We start from the raw sequence: 23087 nt of genomic DNA on the forward strand, positions 1-23087 counted from the left end.
CAACGACGTCTAATCGAGGCGGTGCATCGCCACAAACGACGCGATGCACGATCGTAGACTGCAGCTGTCGTCATCGGCGTGACCCGAACATGCCGCGCCTGCCCCCACCTTCGCAGCTTCTTTCTAGGTATACGAATGCGGCTGCAGCGACGCATCGCATCGTCGCCTAGTGCATGCAACCGAGAGACTTACGCGTCTACACACGTAGACGCATACATGGATAAATACGTACCTGCGGGATGAGTGGAAAGAAGGGAGCAGCGCGGGTCCGTTCGTACGTTCGTTCACTCGGCTAGCAGCCCTTAGATTCAACCTCGTTACGAGTTTTACGAACGACGATCAGGCGATATTGTCGCCTTCTACGAACGCCCCCCTCCCCCCACTTCTCAGCCACGTTAACGGCCTCGTGTCCGTTCATTCATACCAGTTTCACCCTGTACTTTGTCCTCCCTCCGGATCCTATGCCCGCTCAAGATTCCGACGATGCAGTTATTTGTCCCGTTGATTTTCTCTCTGCCCGGTGTAATCGTCGTCGACAAGTGAAATCTCGTCCATCGTTATCTAGGATATCGAGAGCACGAACAAGTATACAATTATGAAGACACGTCACAAGGGGTATTTGCGATTATTTTTCAACGATCACACGATTCGGGACCAGATTTCGGCGGGTGATTCGGTGCCACTTGAACTTTCCGTCAATTTTGGGCTACGTTGTTTTTCGTAGATTCGAATCCGGCAAACTGTTTATCCTTCTTTCAATCCCCTTTTTCCGTACTATTTACAACGATTTAGCAACGTATTATGAATAATAAAAAAATATCCTAATTTTGTTTTTTCTTACGTCACGGTTGAATAATTGACTCTGACGATCTCTGAGCATACAATGCGCCCAAATTACATACGAATTTTCTAGTTTAGTAAATAATTACTGTTGAACGAATCGATAGACACATGTATAAATATGTTTATTGAAAACGGTGAAATAAATTAGCTGTCGCTGTCAATTTCCCGTACTTTCAGGTGTACGTACACGGAAGGTATTTTAACCGAACTCGGTAACCTGACTTCAAATGATTGGTGTAAACGCCGTAGAGTTTAAGTTCTTGGCACGCATTAGTTAGGAAGGTGGAAAGGTATAATATAGTTATACATATGCGCGTGTTAAATACTGCCGCGGTGTAAAACTGGGCCATTGACCTGCTGGTACTATGTTAAGTTAATATATTTACATATACAGCATGTGCGTGCATACATATATACAAGTATGTATACATAATTAAAGTTACTATCTATGTACAGTTCGTTTCGTATGCTCTATATCATTTTTATACATAAGTACATCATATTGAAGAAGAAAAAAAAATACCCAATTGCACGCATGTAATTGAAAACGTCGTCGTGTTGAAATAAAATTATCATTATCGGGAATATTAATTTTGTACAAACTTAAACCCATTCGCACAAGCACACACGTATACCCACGCATATTGTAGGGAGTCAATTAAATACGTCAATTAGGTCACATTTCTAGTGGAATGGGAAAGAAGTTTTATATATAACGATTTGTGGTACAATAAATTGCTTCACCCTCAAGATACGTTTTGTTTTTTTCTTTTTCTTTTTTTCTTACCGATTTTCAGATGTACGGAAATTGACATTTGTTACCAGTATGTTTTTTGCAATGTCTATAACTGTACTTTTCACTATGTAATATGATTTTAATATTTTCGGGCATTGTTTATGAGAGGATTTTCAAGACGATATTGGGGTTTGGTAAGAGAAGGTATCTAAAATAGTATAAAATATGATAACATATAAAGATATTTAAATTACTCGAAATTTGACGTATTCGCACCATAGGAAATTGTACGTGTAGCGGAAGACTTTACGAATATAAACGAGCAGACCATATTCAAATGCATATGCCTGACTTGTTGATTATTTAATTGAAATTTTCGCGTAAGAATCAGTCACCTTTGTAGTCATCCGAACACGTGAGTAATACGTACACTTATACGTATAAACTATTGTGCATGCGTGTATTAAAATTCTAAAGTTATTTACATGTTTACCCACGTAATGCTGGTTTCAGATGTAATCATTTTTACATACATATAATATACGTGGTATGTATAAAAATTCATGTACATACGCAAGCCGGGATTTCGAATACCGTATGTACTCACGTGAAATTTAAAACACCGATTGGTATAATCGGCTCGTCGTTGTATATAATATTAAATAAAAAAGAAACCCGCGAGTAATCCATCGGTGGGGAAGGCGGCATATACCTGCACGTTTTCCATGCTGTAATCATTTGGCGTTTACTTCCGTATTTTTATCCAAGGCCAACGTCGAGCGCCATCATAATAAGGAAGCCAACAATTGCACCCCAGCTTGCTAGCTTTCCGTTACCACTGCGTGGAAAGAAAAGGAAAAAATAGACACATGTCACTAATTATACCTACATTATAGAAAATCACCGTTTTAAATTTGATCATGTACCTAATGACAAATACGTGAAAATTGTGAGAAAAACTTTTCAAACAATTTTCGTTCGACAGACAAAGAATGTTTGATGATACGAGTTACAACGATTATTAAAACAACACAAAATATGAATAATGTAATGGTAAAGTGACTAGAATTATCATGTTCAAAATGAAATTACTCTCCAAGAATATGTAAGTCGTTCAAACTTCAAGGTGCTTCCTGCACGAAGAGTTTTACTTTTGTAAAATTAATTGTAGAGATCGCCTCGAAGCTGAGTCATTCTCTTTTGGTTGAAACAAATTTTACACGCCATCGAGGTTCAAGTTCGACATTTATACAAAATTTCATAACACGTGATAAAAAAAATTCCATTTTTCGAGGTATACCGAATTCTTCAGTCCCGTGTCGAAAATCAAATAAATCCCTAAATATTACAATATGAAATTTTTCCAAGCCTCCTAACGTCGGAATCGAGTGTAAAAACTTCGTATAAAAGCGATGAAAACCTGAAAAGTAATAAGGTACGCAAGTGTGGTGATGGTTTGGCAGTCTGCTGCGATACTCTGCGCGATGACCCCTGGATTTGTCGGATAGCTGTATAATACCGTGAGGAAAGCAGAATGCTCAAAGAGTCCTATATCCGGTTCCAGGAAGGAGGATCGTTCGTTTTTCACTTTCGTACGTGTATATACATATACTCGAAGAAAAGAAGAAACGAGATGTGTTCCCGAGGGAGCGTACGACGAGCGAGTATCTCAGGACACCCAGGGGCCCGGGACGCGTGGACGGACGGTTACAAGACGCACGCGAAGCACAAAGAAGCCAATTATAATGACAATGCAGAGGGCCTGGGAAAAAATTCGCCATACCCCCTGCAAGGAGTTTACCCCTCGGCTCACCGTGCACGTATGCATGCAGCACCTACACGGACTCGTTTTTCTTCCTTCGAGTTTCCATACCTGTACGTTAAGGGTTCCTGCAGGGGTAAAAATTGCGGCTAAAGCGCGAGAAAGTTGCTGCAGTTGTCGAGACTAGACAGCCGTTAACCCTTCGAGTCACACGTTATTGTGCCGAGTCAAATTTTATAACAAGATAGTATTCTATGGTTTTTGGGGTTACTGAAATCAGATTTTGTAAATTCAAGATGGTGGATCCGATATAGTGAACGAAAATTTCAAATTTGATCGATTACGGACAAAAAACTCTATGCAGGGGTTTTCGGGATCGTTGATTGGATTAGCCATACTAAGTTTTCGAAATCTGATTTCAGATTTGTAATCAGCGACCCTAAAAACCCGTGGACAGAGTTTTTTCTCCGCATTCGATAGAATTTGAAATTTTCGTGCGCCATGTTCGATCCGCCATCCTAAATTGTAATTTATGTAAAAAATATACGTGTGTAGAGAGGTAAATTTCTCGGAAATGAACTATTCCTTCAATTTTCCCGATTTTTTTCAATCAATTTGTTTCTAACAATAATAATTTACATTAAGTCCTAAGTATTAAAAATAGGTGATAATAATACTTACCGCTGTGACTCAAAGGGTTAATTGTTTCAACGGTTGTCAAAATTTACCCGCAGGCTTGACTTAGTCTTACTCTTTTTGATTATGAGTGAAGAAAAATGTGGAGAATGTTGAAACCGATAATGTTTAGCGGGATGTTTTGTGGCAGGAGGGATGATGCAACTTACCTCGAATGAGCTTCCGGAACGATGTCGTCGACGACAACGTAAATCATGGCACCGGCAGCGAAGGAGAGAGCGTAAGGCAAGGCCACCGATGCTAAGCTGACACCAGCCGCGCCCAAGACCCCGGCGATTGGTTCAACCATTCCCGAAAGTTGTCCGTACCAGAAGCTTTTTAGCGTGCTGAATCCAGCAGCCTGGAGAGGAACAGAGACGGCCAGACCCTCCGGGAAGTTCTGTATCCCAATTCCGATCGCCAAGTTTCTAAAACAGCCAGGATTCAACCCTCCGTTATTTCAACCTTAAACGTATTCCGTAGGAACACAACAGCTAGAATCCAGGTGTTTAGATCGTGGCAAAAGTTTACATTCGAGAATGCAAAGAATAAGCGTGAAGAATCTTTTGACGATCGTTTGTCATCGTAAAACGATCCACATAACTTATATCGTAAGTAACTTTAAAATATTATAAACTAAATATAAAATTCCTCGACCATCGCAGCTGTTTATACATTCAGTCCAGTCAAAGTAAAAGCTGTGTCCCGGTAAGGATGCCGAGCGTATCGATCGATCATCGAAGACCTTTCAAAACTTGGCAAAGGTATAATTCTATAATTATGACGTTATAATTTCAGGCCACACTGATAACACGTTAACAACTCAATTTCAGACGTCGTTTCAGATTCCGGATAAATATTGGCTACCAAAGAATAACTTCTTACACATACTCCAGATTAATTCGTTAATTTATCCTGTAAAATACACCGTTGCGTGATATTCGTAGAAAATATACAATGAATTTTTGACGAAGAATGCTTCCTTCGGCTTACAACGACGATCACTTTTACTTTGACTCTACATCCAATCAGAAGAGACGAAGTTTCTTCACAGAGAAGACCACCGTAACAAACTGCTGTAATACAAAGATATATATATATACGTTAAAAAAATCCATGTAGACAGAAATTCCTACATGTCCTCAGGTGTATAAATATTACACGCATTGCTTATATACAATATCCCCTAAACCCACTGAAAATCTCGTACATTCATAAAAAGTCGCACGTTATTTGTGTACAGAAAGAAGATGAATTAAAAATTGATTAATCGTTTACAAACGATCTTTAGAATAAATTTTACTTATCTTTATCGTGATAAAAAATAATTGACTTTCACCTTAAGTATGTAATAAATATTAATTAAACCGTAATAAATACTATCTCCGAGTGTGCATATAGGTCTGCGTATGCATGTATACGAGCATAGGTATTCACTGCTGCAGGATTGGTGGGGAGGGGCGGGGGATGGGAGCCAGCGTAGAAATACTAAGCACCCCCGGGACGGTGCAGTAACGTAGAAAGAGAGACGTAACAGGTGAAGTAGGAAGAAACGAGCCACAGGCACCACGTTCCTTGGGTGCACCCGGGCCGAACGCCGCGTCGACGCGACGCATTCCTAACGATGATCTGTGAACGCTTCCGAGCGCCGGCGAACCCCGACGAAGAGTCAGGCAGCTAACAGCAGCACCTCTACCTTTCGATACCTACGTATACGGATATTATGTACAGTTAACCGGTGAGCGAGGGGAGGTCACCCAGGTTCTAAGAAGCAAGAAGAGACCTTCTCGATCTGCCGCCGTCATTCCCATGCTTCGTTTCCTACCTGGCATTTTTATCGTCCTCGCGGGGGACACAACGGTTACCCAAGGATTTGTGAACCGGATACTTGTAAGTACCAAGTACGCCAAGTCGAAAACCCATCGATGCCATTCGTTTTACCCAAAAATCTCCAGCCGTACTCTCCCATTTCCAAGTTAATCAGAAGCTCAATTTCGTCTAAATTTATTAAAAATATTACTCTGCGGTAAATTCTTCGATGGTGTGCAGGAATCGAGCGAAGTATTTCAGAACTTTTCTGCGCAAGTATATCAGATTATTCTCTGACTTCTATACGCTGCAACGAAGCGTTTGCATTGAGAAATTTCCGCCTCTGTTGTATCGTAAAAAGAAGCTTAATATCGGTGGGGAAAAGTGGATACACTTTGTTGCCGATAAACTCAAGGACCAGTGGATCAATCTGCATGAAACTCGGATACATGTTAACCTCGTATCTAGAGAAGTAACATAGGCTACATAATGATCGAAATAAACGAGAGAATCAACCCTGACTTCCTTACAAAAACCGAACAAACCAGATACGTATCCAGGATGGAGGGTCCCCATAATCCCCATGTCTGCCATCCGGTGGTATAGCAAGGAAATAAGGTTGAACCCGCGGCACCTCAATGCTTATAGAGCGCATACCGCAGCTGTACGGTATAATATTTTCGCCTGCATCAGTGTGTCATACAAGGTATAGATATAGATACAAGATATAAGGTATGGATGGATCACACTAAGGCATACGTTATATGTGTATATAACGTGTATGTATACACGCATACCTTCAAGTTCTCTGGAAAGGATCTGCTTGTAACGCGCGCGATTAAATTTGCTCAACTTTGATTGGCCGACATCGGTGTTCGCAGCCTGAAGCAAACCTTCGCTGACAATAAACAAATTCCCTAGAATCGAATGGTTGACAAATCACAGTGAAACATAACCCCTCGCCTATTCAAGAATCGCCGGGTTACGGTCACTCTGCCCACCGTGCTAGTAACGTTTTTCCTAAGTTGACTGCGCATGTAAATTACGACGAGTTGCAATTGTCAAAAAAAATTCTCTCAAGCCACTCTCTCAATAGGGCCACAACAGTACAAGAGGGGAGAAGCTATTTTCCAGGAATCGGAAGCCCCCCAATTATATCTTCACGCGAACGTCGCGTCACAAAAAAAAAGTCGCAAGCACTCTCATAAAGTAGGGCCAGCCTCTCATGCACGCGCGAATACGTTGTCTGCATCGGTTAGATTCCCATTTCATTTTATTTTAGCCTGGAAAAATACTTGCGCGTCAATATTTTATTAACACGTCCGGTTATTTTTTTTTTATACGCAATTACTCATGTAAAATTTTTACGTGAAATATTGTGTGTTTAAATAGGAATATGTTTGTTTATGTCGTAACGGAAATGACGGAACCATTGCATTTGCTGTGCGGCTCTATTGAGAGAGTTGTGCTTCAAAGATATACTTGGGTCAGGGAGTGGAGGGACGGCAACCGAGTACGAAAGCGGGGAAGCGACCTTGTTGAGAGAGTGCACACTGTATTCTCTATAGATAGATACATAGAGATAGATAGATAGACAGATGATAGATATTTTATTCTTGTCCATAACAATATTGGACAATATCAGCATATGACGAGAAAGAGAGAGAGAGAGAGAGAGAGAGAGAGAGAGAGAGAGAGAGAGAGAGAGAGAGAGAGAGAGAGAGAGAGAGAGAGAGAGAGAGAGAGAGAGAGAGAGAGAGAGAGAGAAAGCCTCCCTCCGCAACGTCGAAGAGTCTTGGCGCGGTGGGCGCGCCGTGAGGAAGGGTTAGGTAAAAAAGAATCTCGGAGTGTCCGCGTGTTCCTCTCGCGGTGAGCAGGCAATCCCTGAAGGTGGCCGGTGTAGGAGCGTCCGTGTACGCGGTGGAGGCCGGTGTGGTGGGCCTCGGGAGCCGGAGGAATGCGGCACGGGCGAATCGCGGCCGGTCGGCTCGGCCGACTCGACACCGCGTTCCCATGCATTCCAGAGCCCCACCACGACGGCCTCCCTCGCTAGCTGCTGGCGCAACGCGCCGCGCCGACCGGGACGTTACGGAGAGACTCCTGCGCGGTGCACAGACCCTCAGACACACTCGACGGACTCCCCGTATTGTATTATCCGTTGGCTAACTAAAACAGCTCGAGGCAACAACTCTCGACTCGAGGTGTGATCAGCTGGAGAAGAGCACGGGGAGGGCCGGTTGATGCGCGCAGGGGTCACCAGCCGGCCTTGCGGTTGCCGACCGGGGTGCAGCAGGGTGAGAAGATAGAAATAGAGCGGCGGGGGGGGGGGGGGATTTGTGATCGTAATAAAGAGGGCAAGAGTGCGGACGACCTTTATTTCGCCCCCTTCTAATCCGGGGAATAATCGCGCCCTGTCCCGCCTCGGGACAATTTCCTCCCGACGCCTTCCATGCGGCTTCTACGTTACACACACGAATGCATAAGCGAGGTAACGTCGAGCAGCCGCGCCGGATGAGGACGTCGACGGGTTCTTAATGCCGATCCACGTCTCCGAGACTTGCAACGCGAGCTTGCTGCAGACTCCTCGCTCGTACATTCCAGGTAACGGACGCGCAACGCGCATACACGATGATCCCGCATTCCAAAGATTGTTTCACTTCACCGCTGCCGCCTACTCGAACGCAATACTTACGTTGGTGTATAGGTATAATACGCTCTCTGCGATACAACGTTCGCCTAGATGAAACGTTGTCGGGTATGCCTTGTGTTGGATGCGTTCTTGTGCCTATCGTGCTTTCGTAAATTTGCACGCTTCACGGAAAAATTATGATCCTTAAGTTGTAATACCGTATAGGATGTATGCATCAAGGCGGTCCTTATTCAGGGTGTTGATGACGAATTTTTGCCAGACCATCCCCCAAATCAACTTCAAATAATTCGAAAACAATCGCCTAATTTTTTCAGATTTTTACATCTAATCTAATTGTAAGATAGTCCGCATTGTGATCGAAGTTTCTTATGGAAATTAACATGGGTAAAACTTTTTTTCTCAGTATATATTTTATTGCAAGAGTAATAATGTTCCAAATAATCTGTAACCGCGAGGTTTTGGTGAGAATTAGTGCTACTATCTGGGAAAAAATACACATCATCGTACCAGGCAATCTAAACGAATTGCACAACCTCGAAACCTGACTTTTTTTTTTTATTTAGAGGAAGTGCAATTCGTCTAGATTGCCTCGCACGATGATGTGTATTTTTTTTTCATATAGCATCACTAATGCCGACTAAAACCTCGCAGTTACAGATTTTTTGGAACATTATTACTTTCACGATACAATATATAATGCGAAAAAAAGTTTTTCTCATGTCATTTCCATAAGAAACTTCGATCACAATGCGGGCTATCTCAGACTTGCTGTATGAATCTGAAAAAATTTGGCGACTCTTTTTAAATGATTTGAAATTGATTTCAGTGATGGGGCGGTAAAAATTCGTCAACACTCTAAACAAGGACCACCCTAATATGCATAGATTTACACTTTTAGGAGTGTAAAACTGCTGCGTTGCAGTTCAGGAAAGATTCATAGAACAGATTACCGCAATAGTATTGAACTGTTAGACGTGCGTATCGAGGACTGAGAACTCAAGGGTTGTGTGCAACCACAAAAAAAAAAAAACAAAAAAAAAAAAAGAATAATCAAAGACGCGGATTTATCCCACAAATTGATAAAACAGTGGATTGCGCCCTTGGTTTCTTAGCCCTCGCTATGTATATCTCTTTTCTTAGAAATTATTCAAGACGTATGTGCGACTATCTTTCTGGAACCTGAGATGCAGAATATACGTCAATGAAAATACCTCGGAGACTATTTCCGACGCGCCCGATCCAGAGAACGCCGTTTAAACTTCGCCCCTGCTGGCGTGAAGGTTGACCTTTTACATAGATTGTTCGCATCAATGCTATAGAAAGTATTAAGCGAATGTATACTATACATATCGCCGTGTAAATCCAATTCCGTTTGATAACAGTCATGCTGTTTACCGATTGTGCAACAAATTTATAAATAACTCAATATTTAACATAGAATATAAATTTTAATCTTTGATATTCCTTAAGGATTTTAAATGCAACATGTAGTCGTCAATTTCTTTCCTCTCATCACTTGTGAGATTTTTAATTCTGTTTTCAGTCGGATAACGAGCTATGCTAATTTGCGCGCCAAATTTTGAAAATTAAGTGGTCTTTCGAATAAAATTCTTTTCCTACCGGCGAGTCAATAAGTTTTTGAATGGAAAATTAATTTCGAGCTGTGAAAGCCATGGGAAAACTGGCATGGATCAAGCGCGTCTAACAAAAGTCCTAGTGCTTTTTTTTTTAAATTTTCCACCGACCGATGGCACGGTGTAAAATTTCTTGTTCACCCCTGAGCGTGGTTTCAGACCGTCGCTAAGTCAAAAGCTTGCATTCCAGCACGCGTATCCCGTAGCCCACATCTGTGCGAGCATACCCATTGCTATTCCCATTCCAAGTTTACCTCAGTCCACCGTTATCGTTATGGTACGTACTAGTTGCCTCCGTTGCGCCAACTTTTTTTCATGCACGCAAGATGCAAGAGTGTGAAACACAGGCATGTAAGAATACGCACGATAGCAAGCAGCTACATATGACCTTATTTATACCGCACATACGTGCTGCGTACAATAAACTTTGTTTCGGTATACGTGGGCACGCGCCCGTCTTTCCCTACGGCTCGTCCTCAGGGCGGACATGCAGTAGCGCGTGTATCTATAATATCCCGGGAACCCCGAGACCGGAAGTTATACCGGCGCCGGTTTCCGCTGCTCGGTTCTCTAGCTATTGACGCGATACACTGCAGCGTATGGGCATGGATGTTTCCTCGACGCCCCCACACGTACCAATTTCATATTTACAGTTGAGCATTATCGGTCGATTGAAAAACCAGCGATTATCAATGGGAATTAATCGCTCGTGCTCGACTACTAATTGCAGGGGATTTGAGGGAAGGAGAAAGAGGAGGTGAGGGGCAATATGACAATAGGAGAATATGACGATTGAGAAACTTCGTGCGAGGAAAGGAGAAGAAAGGAAAAAAAGCGAGGACAAAGTGTTAACGCGGAGCGAATGAGGACGGCCGGGTAATAAGGATTTATAGATAATACGTAACGGCGAAGCGACGAGATATGATGATTATATGACTGGAACTTGATGTATTTTATAAATGATAATTAATTTCAAAAACCTATACCTGATATTACAGACCATCATTATGCATACCTTCGGGCATCGTGGATGAAAAAGAAAAATAATTATAATAAAATTAATAATGACGACAACAAAATAAGCGTACGGTTTGTAATTAAAAAAAAATTCCCTGCATGCATGCGCATGGATCGATATCCCGTAGCGTTCTCATACAAGCATACCCGCGCATATGATATAACGTTATACCTACCTATGTAGAAATTCTTCTTGATGTACCTGCACATTATATTCTATACCTGTTTACGGTATGGTTACCGTCGGGCGTCTTTGCAGCCTGAGCTTTGCCTACACAGCCATTTATCTACATACCTTGGTTTATCTGTCTCTATATGGATAACCATCTCCCCCAGTAGTAGGTAGATTGCTACATTATACGCGTATATCTCTGTGTGCGTGACAACGCGTACGTAGCTGGTATAAGGCCTGTAGAACGTTCGAGCCGTCACGTCGCGGCTATCGCGATACACGTGGAACCGACGATTGGCTGCCCGAGCGGGGGAATCACCGAGCGATCCACGATCCACGTTTAGTTGCACTTTGTCAATGGGGGAACGACCGCGACGGTTCGTACACACAACTCGCTACGGTTATGAATGACGGGACACCCATACTACACCGACAGCTGTATAATATACGGCCCTTCGCCCGCGTGACACGTCGGGGCGTTGCGTTGCGCCGCGTACCGTTGCGTTCTATGGTTATTATATACCATACAGCACCTCCTGTACCCACCTATACCTATGCCTATGCTGTAGAAACGTCTACGGTCATTCAGGACCGACTCGTAATTAAATACCTACACGAGATATGCATAATACGCGCATACTCCAGGCTAATGAGAGCCCACCTTGTCGTTATTCTTGCATGAAACCCGATTTCTACAACTTCGGCCGAGTAGCGACATCTCTACGTCGAGGGTACGATCGGACTATACGTTCACCTGTAAATGTGACAAAATGTATGCTACACTGCAAGAAGAACTATTTATAAGATATAGATAAGGCAGTAATGACATTTTTTTCATTTGAATAAACTGTTGTTGAATTGGATACATTACTTCTGGTCAATGGGTTTTCAATTGAATTGTTCTTATCGCGAGTAACAGGGATGAAAATCCAGGTATACCCGTACAGGTATTCAATTCTCCGTGATACTTTTTTAACGAATGATGTAGAAGGACGCAGCGTGAATCTTAACATTTATATAAACTGCGTAATATGTCGAGGGAAACTTGTTCCAACTACCAAGTATCGTTTCATCAGTATGGTACGTATGTCTTACAGGAATTTAAGAGTTGTGAATGAAAGTTGATCTCCGTCCTCTTCGCGATAACCTTGCCCCGAACTTTGTCCTTGTAGTATATGGATGTAACGAATGCATGTTACGTCATATTTGTGCGTCCAGAATTATAACGGGGACGATAAAAACAACCGAACTGAATGTATTTATACAAAACATTCAGAAAACAGGATTTCAGTGTTTGTAATTGGGAAATTGAGGCTTCTTACGTGAAATTATTCAAATATACGCTGTACCAGTGTAATGACTATTTGAACATCTTGAAATGCGAGACAACTAAAGCTAGCTAAATACACAACATTCTAGGTCCCATAGAAGAAGGAATTAAATTACGGTATCCCGTATTTCTATTTATCTCTACGGTTATTCTCTAACAATCCTAACGGACCGCTATTTTTGTAAAAATAAATATTTGGTGCTCGATGTATTTTCTAATTCCTCAATACATGATTTTCAATTTGGAAAAATTAAACTCGTAATTAGTTGATATGTGCTAGCGGCTAATAGAGTATTATAAGTACCTAGCAAATAATCTTGCGAGAGTTGGTCCGGAATCGCGGAAAGGACAAATACATTGATCATCCGAGATGCGACTATGCGAGATGTAATTCCGAAAATCACAAGGGCATAAGTAAGTAAGTAAAAAATGTACATATCGCACATCGATCAAAGCACGTGAGCATTGGCTGTCCGTATCCAACATAAGATTTCATCATATTTTTATATAATTCAAATATAGATTCACTGAAATTTCATGGTCACGCCAATCTGCACCTTTCAGGTTTTGGTGGAAAAAATTCTAGAACTTCCAACGGAAAACGTCAAAACAAGTTTCAAAATGGTGAGACCTTCATGAAAGCCGTTTCTTTTCTTTTCAACTCGCATCTTTTAGAATTTGAATGCATGCTTGCAGGTTGGGCTAAAAGCTGGTACGATATTTCTGAAGATTAAAATGCAGACTCGTTAGACACACGCGAAAACAACTTGTGCATACGCAATAAAATTAAAAGATTTCAAATATTGCTCCCGAGACCTAGATACAGTGAAAATTATGACGCAAAGCCTAACCTGCTGTGCAAAGTGAGAAATTTCCATTTAAGGGTTTCCCCAAAACGTCAGATTGTTGAGCTTTGGGGTTTTATATTCTTTGAAATGATGGCCACCAATAATAGTTGAAAATATTTCCTGACTATTGCCTGACCTTTCCTTGGCCAAATTATAATTTTACCCAGACTAAAATTCGAACTAATAGTGCCATTTCAAATATCTAATAAATGAAACGCCAAATCAATTAGTTTTCAAAAAAAAACCTATTTATGATCTACTTAATAGTCATGAAACCGAGTAAAACAAATCGTTCGGATATTTTTTCATGCAAAAAGCTCTATTCTTCGTCGTTCTATCAAACCGCCATAAAATTCCCAAAATTGTCACTGACTTCCTAATTTTCTTTGACTAGTGACCACCATGTGTAAGATTTCGCTGCAAGCTAAAACCCTCGGCCAATTTTGTATAAAAGTAAAATTCTACCTCTTTTTCGACCTCTGCAACTCTGAGCCAATCATTATTTGGTTGAAAACTGATTAATCAAAATTTAAAATCATCCAATTACCTCACGGATAAGCAATATCTAACTATCGCAATATATGAAATTTTCATAAGAGAAATAAAAATCACGTATATTTTGATATAATCTGTCAATGTGTAGACATCGCTAACCACGGACGATACACGAATCCAAGTAAAAACACACTAGCTACTTATGTCGATTTAGATTCCGATCATAGATGCATATCGAAGTTGTGGTGCCGATAATAGCGCCGACAAATATGATGCTGCTGACAATGGTATTGTTTCAATCAATTAATATGTAATTGTCAATGCTTTATCGTAATCAGTATCGGAGTACAGATAATCACGGGTTGTTACCAGCTCAAATACATTTAAAAAGTTGATTGTTTATTGTGTAGCTTTAGAAGGGATAATAGGAAACGTCGCGAAAGTTAATTTTTTCACGTCTCACCGATTTCATTGCAGTGTTATCTAACCGGATTCCATTATCATGGTAAAAATAAAAGGAAAAGAAATGACGGAAAAACCTATTGTGAATTGTCCGGCGAGAAAACAAAGCAGATATAAAGACGTGAAATCTTAATGTATTAACGATAAATTATCACGTTTCCCACCACTCAAAAAGAATTACAACCCGCGTGACGATTGTGAGTAGACGTGGATACAGAGTTAAAAGTTTATTACGGCTTGTTCAAGTATTCCATTTTCTAAAAGGCAGTGACAGTGCGTCTGGCATTTTTCGTATAGCTCAATAATTGTATATGCTGAATCGTGAAACTCACGAAAAGATGAAGATAAACTCACCTTGCACTTTCAAAAGTAGCTTCGGCTGTGCTTCCTATGGCTCCAAATCCGACGCCTACTGCAAGGCCCTCGGGAATATTGTGAACCTGCAAGAATATTAGAAGTAATTAAAATTATAAAAATAACAAAGGTATTCACGTCTTATAACTGGGCTAAAGTTATAAACTTTACCAAGGTCAAACTACTGTACACATGCGATACCATGCTTGACGATTGCTTTACATATACGTGGTTTGAATATTTGAATCTACATCGATCCAACATTTGTACAACTGATTAAAGCCTTGGTTAGAATTTGCTTTAACGTTCCAATAACGACATCATTGAAATAATTACACAACTGTTACGTGCTTTTTTTATTTTCTCAAGTAAAATCATTTATGAGCATTGAGGAAGTAAAAATTCTGATTCTGAAAAACTGTAACTTGGTACTTGTGAATCAAACATTTTTGGAATCTACAAAATTTTTGTGCCAATGCATTCAACATGCAAAGTGTATTTCCACTACTAAGTGACAGTGTATATCACATTGTTTTCCATAGAGCGGCACTATATCTCAAATAATGACGACAGATACTTTTTTGTATTCTTTGATTAAAAAAACTTTCATACTAATAATCGTATTTTGCAGAAGGAACCATACCGTGATTGCAACAACAAGTAACAGTATCCTTCGCCACTGGTTATTTTTCGCTTCGTCATTTGGGTCCTCGTAAACAGTTTCGACGTCTCCTGCTTCGGGAACACGTGGAGCTGTGTTAACTGTTTGTCTCCTTCTGGTACTTTGTTCGTAGAAGCCTGAAATAGTCATCAATTTTTTTTTTTAATAAAACTACATTAATGTTAAACTGAAATGGTAATGTAAAGTACACAGTCGTCAGTACTTTGTCCATCGCAACGTTATCTATATGTAGATTTAAATATGGTTTTCAATGCCGATCACTATTGGATTATCAAAAACGATATCTGTGTACCAGTAGTCTAGGCATTGCTTCTTAGGAAGAACTCATGTTTATTTTACATAGGTGTGACAATGCCTTAAGTCAAGGATTATTACTTTCAAAAGTTAAAATTTTGTTTAGTTTTAGTCATGTGGATTCTCCTTATAGATTATCACAAATTGGCCAAATTATCATGCCAGTGCTTTAGGAAGTAAAATTTTGATCACATACTTTCAATGAGAGAGCTTCAAAAGATCCGAGACAAAATGGGTAGTGTAACATAGTTTACACCAGTTGTTCCTCGCAAAGACCGTCATGATATACATAATTCTAATGTGAACTGAACAGGCTTTTACTCTTGCATGCAGGGTTAGTAGGATCAGCTTTAGCCATGAAAATCACAAAGCAGGGAATCCAATGTTAATACACCTCTAACTTGTTATAATGCAGTTACTCAGTATTATGCACATATACGCCGATTTCGAAGTGCTTAATGCTTACACATTTGTAGATCGTGGCATGCGGTAAGAATTAGAGACAAAACCGATTTTCTCTACTAGCTGTAAAACAGGTGCAGTTTCATGTGAACTTTAAATAGTGAATGAACTATCAAATTTGGTTTTCATGCATTTTCAGTAAGACACGAGATTGAGTAAGACTTCGTGAATACTCATTGGTTGAGAAAACTACAAGGGTGAGTTAGTCAGATGCAACAATATGTATTCTAATGACAATTATTTCCGATACTAGTTTTCGATACTTATAAATAGATGCAGCTCGTGAAAATGCGAGATAATATTTTTTAACGGTATTTCATTGGATGTAAAACAAATTTCTGATCTAAAAATTTGTAATGAATAACTCCGTTGAGATCTTTAATTTGGCTTCATTGACACCAATCCCAAGACCAACACTTGCTGATATGTACTTGTAAAACCGATCCCATCACCCAAAGCCACAAGTGTCAATATTACGTATCTATTTATACAATTATAAAATGAATAGTATCTACCATCGATGGTGGTCGACTCGATGTCAGAGTAGACTTTTGCACCACTAACATTAACTTCACTAACAATAATACTGTCGTCAATATCCTGGTCGCTCTTTAGCTTTGCCAGGATTTTTCGTCTTTGTTTCGTACCGACTGATTGCATGGCTAAAACCACATTCGGAGACTGAACGCCTAGTGCAGATATCAACACGTCTGTGCCGTAGACAAAAGCAGCGCCTATGAGGAATCCAAGTCCGACTGGTAAAAACGCGTATTCCCCATTTTCCCCGTAAGTTTTGCTCTCTGATGCGGCTGTGATGGCTGGTGATAACAGGGACCAGTAGCTTGCAGCAATCATAACTCCGGCTGCAAAACCAAGACTCACATCCAGTAGTTTCCTCTGTGAATAGAAGAAATTGTAATTGAAACAAAATCATTGAGGACACATAGTGTATAATAAATAACCTACAGTGTAGAAAAAGCATAGGTGTGGAAAGAAAAGGTTTTCCAAGAGGTAGGTGTGAAACTTTATTATTAACATAAATAAATTAATAAAGTATGCTCAAAGGCATATGATTATTATTGATTTGAACAGATGGCAAACAGCAGACAGCTGAAAAACCAACACATACTTAGTTATCAATGCTTTTACAATCTGGAATATCAATGTTGCAATTCACTTTATTATCCTACCAATGCCCAATCATTTCACAATCAGATACCATCACCACCTGATGCACATGTGATGAAAAAAAAGCAATTTCACGTTAATTTGAGCTATTGTCGAAACTCACAAGAAAACAATCTGTACCAGTTTATTACAAGGTTCAGGATTCTAGTGGGCCTTTCTACAGAATAATTACACATTATGTATTTCCATACCAGAATGAGGCTAGATATCAACCTTGTAGTTCAAGGGTAAGCTCCGGTTTCTTAGTTCTTTACCTGTCCTTCATTTTCTACCATATTCGTTATTGTATTTAAAATAATGTGAAAACATTTCTGTAATGCCAGTACTCTGTATAGAATTTTTCTTAGGATACATGATAAATGTATTGCTAAGCACGGTTAAAATAAAGACAAATGATGTATTCTAAGACTATCCAATTACGCTTGCGCCTTGGCTAAGCAATATTTCAGATGCCAAAGAGGCATTCCACTTTTGTAACATTTCACATGTTTCCGAGTATTCTTGACATCCTCCTATCTCTGATGCCATATTTATTACTCAATACTTATATGCATCCTATCTTGGATGATTTCATATTTATATCTCAATATTTAAAAACATCCTCCCTCCTCTGATCTCATATAATTATTAATTATACATGTCGTCTGATACATACGCTTAATTAAAGACCAAATAATTGTTACTTGTTAAAGATTACGTGTCAACGATTCCCAACTGCAATAGCGTCGTTAAAACAGAGCAGAAGAAGAAGAAGAGATAAAGATAATTAAATGAAAGAAAATGATGAATGACAGAAACAATTATACCCAAAATGTAAACATACGAATCGCTGTATCGGGAACACGAAGGCAGGATGGGATCGGATGATGAAAAAATTGTAAAAGGTTTGCTTTGTCCTTACAGATATGCCTGGTGTGAACTCACCTGTTTTCCGCGTATGAAAATAACGAGAGCGGCCCCCGCCGCCGTCAAACCCCATGTGAACAAAGTGCCCAGAAGGGCCTGAGTGACAGGTCCGTATCCTCTCAACATCTTCGGGGTTTTTGGTGATTAGCTTTTCCGACCCAGTTATCCGGCATTGGATACCGTGCTCCGGTGGTCGAGTCCCTCGCCAAACAAGATCTCGACTGACACCGAGTTCCGTGATGAGTTTGCGAGGTTATGCCTACGTGTATCAATTTGCGGTGGTGAAAACCGGTGTTGGATTCTGGCTCGTGCGAAAAGCAGCAAGGCTCGTGGAACGCGTATCAGCCGTGTGCCTCGCCAACGAGCGAATGAATATAGGTAAATTGAGGAAAAGGCGCTGAGTACGTAAGCGAAATCATTCCCCCGCAGTTATCTGGTCGCCGCCTCGACAGCCGCAGACGTCACCGCTGCTGCCGTCCTCGTTGTCGCCATTCCGGCCACTTAAACTCCCCTCCCGCCTCCCGGTCAACCGCCGCCATCGCCGCCGACCTAGAGGCAGCTGAGTTTTCAAAAATAACAGCGGCATGCGATTTTCAACCTTGTTGATTATCGTATCACTTTATCGGAAACTCGCAAACCGATTTCCTGCGGTTTCAAAGACTCAATTCATGTGTTAAACACTCAAGGTCTCGTATCGGCCGATCTCAGGGTCACAGGTGGTTGCCGCCACTTGCTCGCGTTTAGTCAAACAGGTATTTCGCACACAGTGCTGGCCCACTGTGCTGGCCACGTTGACTGAGAATATAGGTATAAAGACTGATAGCCCTGCGTTATTTTTCGTAACAGTATGGTGGGTCTGGTCGAGTTTGGGGGTGTTAGCAGTTTCACGTATTATCGACCAAGCAATTGACCACGCCGGTAAAAAGATTGCTTCATAACCAACAACTATCGCGTGTAAAACGTTGGAATTGAAAAGTGAGAAAAACCCGTACAAGAAATATATACGTTGAAATTATACGACGGAAAAGTAAATTTCAATCAAATACATAACCGTGTATCGTTTATATTTACCTCGATATCTCGAATCTTTTATATGGGACAGTGGCATCTCTATTACGCGCAATTAATTTTTTCCAAGTTTTATACAAAGTCAACTTTCAACTGCTTCATTTATTAGCTTATTTAATAGTTACAACTGTTTCAACAATGTTCTTATGAAGAATTTCCTTTTTTTTTTCTTTTTTGAGCACTTTTCAAATTGCGAATTGAAAAAATTCAGTGTCTCATTAAGTTTTGATATCCGAAAAATTCTGAAACAGTCTTCCATTTGCTAGAAGCACGTTAAAGATATTTCGAAGATTGAACATATTTTACGAGTTTTTCTGAAAATTTGGAAGCGGTGATTGGATTTAGATTGCGAATAATTAAGCAAATGAACTAAATGAACTATTACCTTCTGCATAATATTAACGTACATATTAAACCATATTTTTCTTCGCAATTTTGGAAATACTAAATATTGATTATTCTCAATTCATAATTATTTAAAGTGCTAAAAAAAAAAAAACGGAAAAAATCTTTTTCTCACTGCGAAAATTTTGAAGCGTTCAGGATTCCATAAATAACATTATTGAGAACTCGACGGTTTTTGTTCAGTTACTGATTTTGAAGGGGAATAATCCGATGGCTTTCAAATCATTAAATTTTATTACCAACGCAACATTATCTGTAAAGTCAATTTTTATCCTGTCGGCTGTACGTACTAACGTTATCAAAAGTTACTTATAGTTATAATCTGTGATTACGTATCAACGGAAGATGAAGCGAGTATAATTACACCATGTACTGTTGTATATTTATTTAATTTCAAGAAGTGAGAATTGACTATATTGTTACGTGTCCGATAAGTGCAGTTAAAAAAGATGAAGAAGCTGTTCAAAAAGCGATGTGTGGTTTGTGGCCACTTGCAATAATAAGCGTACCGAAAACGGTAACCGAAAGTAGCATAGCAAGAAGATAACCCAAGAATTTTCTTGCGCGTATTTATAATTAAAGATGCAGATCACTTTGTCACAAACCATAATCATCCTTATCATACGAAAATATATATTTTCTTTTAATATTCAGTGTTAAAAGTGTGTGTGATACATTTTTATTATTGTTAAGTGAAAAGCGTGTCAGCCGGAAAATTACAGACACGTGGCTTTGGAATTTGATATGGGTGACAAAAAAAGTAGATGATTGGTTGCAAAACCTTCCGAAAGCTCGGAGTCTACTGTGTCCAATGATCTATTTCTCATCTTTAAGAAAAATTATCAATTACGGTAGCTAATTTCGGAAAGGTGTTCTGAGAAACATCAGAAACCTGCAGTCTAAATATTACCCAAACCACGACTCTAACTGAAGCAGTCTAAAATTTTGAAAAATCTCGAAAGACTTATAGCTTTCAAGAATTTATTGATTTTTGAAACTGTTGAAGCAAGACAAAAAACTATAGCCCACAATTTGCAAAGAAACTGAAACTATTTAATTCAGTTCACAGCAAGTCGACCACATTGTTCAACTCGATGCAATCACTTTTGGAGTTTCAGAATTTTAGCGAAGTTCTTGTGACCTCATCGTCAGCCGCTGCAGTAGGCAAATTGAGGTAAAAATTATCTTCATTGTTCAGAATTATTTTTCATTTTTCAATTCGCAAAATTCTAATGGGAATTTGTTTTAACGCAAAAAATTCTACTTGCGGCAAAGATCTGCAAAGTAAAAAGAAATTGAAAAACACGATTTTCAATCTACTGCTGGTGATATGCTAATGTCAGAATCTTATCTCAGAAAAGACCGCTGAATTGTTGGAAGCAGAACACTCTTGAAGCTTCCGAAAGTTCTTACAACCTTAATTCCTTTATGTTTTTTTGACAGCGATATCGTATTTCAAAACCTGCACGTGTCCAAGCTTCTTGCATCCACCTTTGACGCATTCACTCACAATCAGACGACAAACTGTTCAGCATGAAACCATCCGTATATAATTGGCGCTAATTGATAAGAATTTGATTATATATAATCCGGAAAATCTATCTTAAGGTGATATCAGTCGTTAGTTTCTTATATCCAATTTAAAATTCTAATTCACTTCGCTTTTCAAAAAAGTTTTAGGAGTGGAACGAAGGATTGACGTGCATTAAATTACATTCAATTATTATTAATTTACTTTACATCGGCGAAACCGTATTTGGATATCATTTATCAATGTCACTTTTTGTCTGTACATATTTGGATTGCATGTTTCAACAATTGGATTGATACTGTAACTCATTTCTCTCGGACTTTCAACATTTAACTCGTCATTTTCTACCGAATTGGTGAATGAATGATTTTTTCATTGACGTTTGTTTATAAAAATCTATACATTTCACCTCCTCAACACTCATCACTCAGTAAATTTTCAACATTCGTCGTTAATGACGGAATAACAAATTTATATTGTTATTGATATACGGAGAAACTTCTTGTATAACCAAAATTCCACTACTGACTGGTAATTTGTGGACACTTCGTACATTTTGACGATATTTCTTGGCGAAAACAGGGAAACATAATATTTTTTCATGAATAACATCATAAAAATATGAGCGTTTTCTACATTTCCAACAAAAAAATATCGTCAAAGTTTGCAATGTGTCCGCAAATTATCAGTCAGTTTCTCGATGGTAATTTCAAAAGTTCGCTTTCTTCAAGAAAAAAAATTCATAAATTAACAGGCATTGAAATTATCACATAATTTTATCCTCTGAGTAATATTACTATTAGGGATTACGGGAAAAGTACTGAAATTCTGGGTGAAATAGTATCGTCTTTGTCGTGAATACACATTCTCACACTCGATATTCCTAATAATCAGCACGGGCACTGCCACAAATGTATAATAAAGCAAACAGATACGGGCAATTGTAATCTGGACCACTTCATAATAAATTTCCGAACAACCTTGCATTTGTGGGTCAGCGGGCAGCTTAGAGTCGCAATCTGACCACGTAATATAAGTAGAAGTTGAAAAAAAGGAACCCTGATCATATTCAAATTAGTTTTTATTATTTTTGTGATAATTACTTACCTGAGGTTCATCAGAGTTTGTTTGTTTATAGCATGGACTCGAACATTAGTAACAATCGAGTGTTATTCAATTTCCCGAAAATATTCGCAAGTAGTATTTTTGTGTATAAAGGTCTGAGTTTTCCGGTGCAAATAAACCGGATTTTTAAAAAAACGACAGAAATCTAACGTAAGTTAAGAAATTAATTTCATATGTCAACTTCTTTGTTCGCAATGAAGGTATGAGATTTGATTGAAGATGTATATCTTCAGTCAACAATTCAAATTATGTATTAAATATATGTACACAAATTACATAAGGTATGTACTTATGTACACACATATAGAAACAACTATGTATGTTAATCCTTTGATTAACTTATTCGACAATTTCTCCCATCGTTTGCATCAAGAAAAGGCTTTTAACCCTGTCAACAGTAGACCAGGTATACGTTTATTGTGCATCTATTTAGACAAGATTATTTTTGTCGATCTGATGGAGTTAGATTAACATTACTGAATTAGGATCAAATGAATTCGCATGGTTGACAAGTATACGGTGACCATTCGGATTTACTTGAAAATTTCAGTCTGTTCCCGTTCGTGATTCCACATGCATAATAGTATTCGACTTTGGATTACCTGGGTACGGGTGGTGAGAGATGGTAATACCAGTTCT

At 39.3% G+C, this 23087-nt stretch overlaps 1 protein-coding gene across 2 annotated transcripts; it reads right to left on the bottom strand.

Annotated features, from left to right (window-relative positions):
* Nucleotides 1-971: 971 nt before the first annotated feature.
* Zip48C (Zinc/iron regulated transporter-related protein 48C) lies at nt 972-19075 on the bottom strand. Of its 2 annotated transcripts, none has more exons than XM_046610956.2 (6): nt 18338-19075; nt 16873-17122; nt 15431-15585; nt 14788-14873; nt 4187-4444; nt 972-2417 (listed from the first exon to the last, which is right to left on the bottom strand). In XM_046610956.2, exons 1-6 carry the CDS (start codon nt 18443-18445, stop codon nt 2339-2341), a joined length of 936 nt encoding a protein of 311 aa, XP_046466912.1. In that variant the 5' UTR covers nt 18446-19075; the 3' UTR covers nt 972-2338. The 2 variants fall into 2 exon arrangements, with proteins under 2 accessions (XP_046466912.1, XP_046466911.1); XM_046610955.2 differs by having other exon boundaries at nt 16741-17122.
* Nucleotides 19076-23087: the final 4012 nt, after the last annotated feature.

Source organism: Neodiprion pinetum, chromosome 2, assembly GCF_021155775.2.
Source record: "Neodiprion pinetum isolate iyNeoPine1 chromosome 2, iyNeoPine1.2, whole genome shotgun sequence".
NCBI classification, from domain to species: Eukaryota; Metazoa; Arthropoda; class Insecta; order Hymenoptera; family Diprionidae; genus Neodiprion; species Neodiprion pinetum.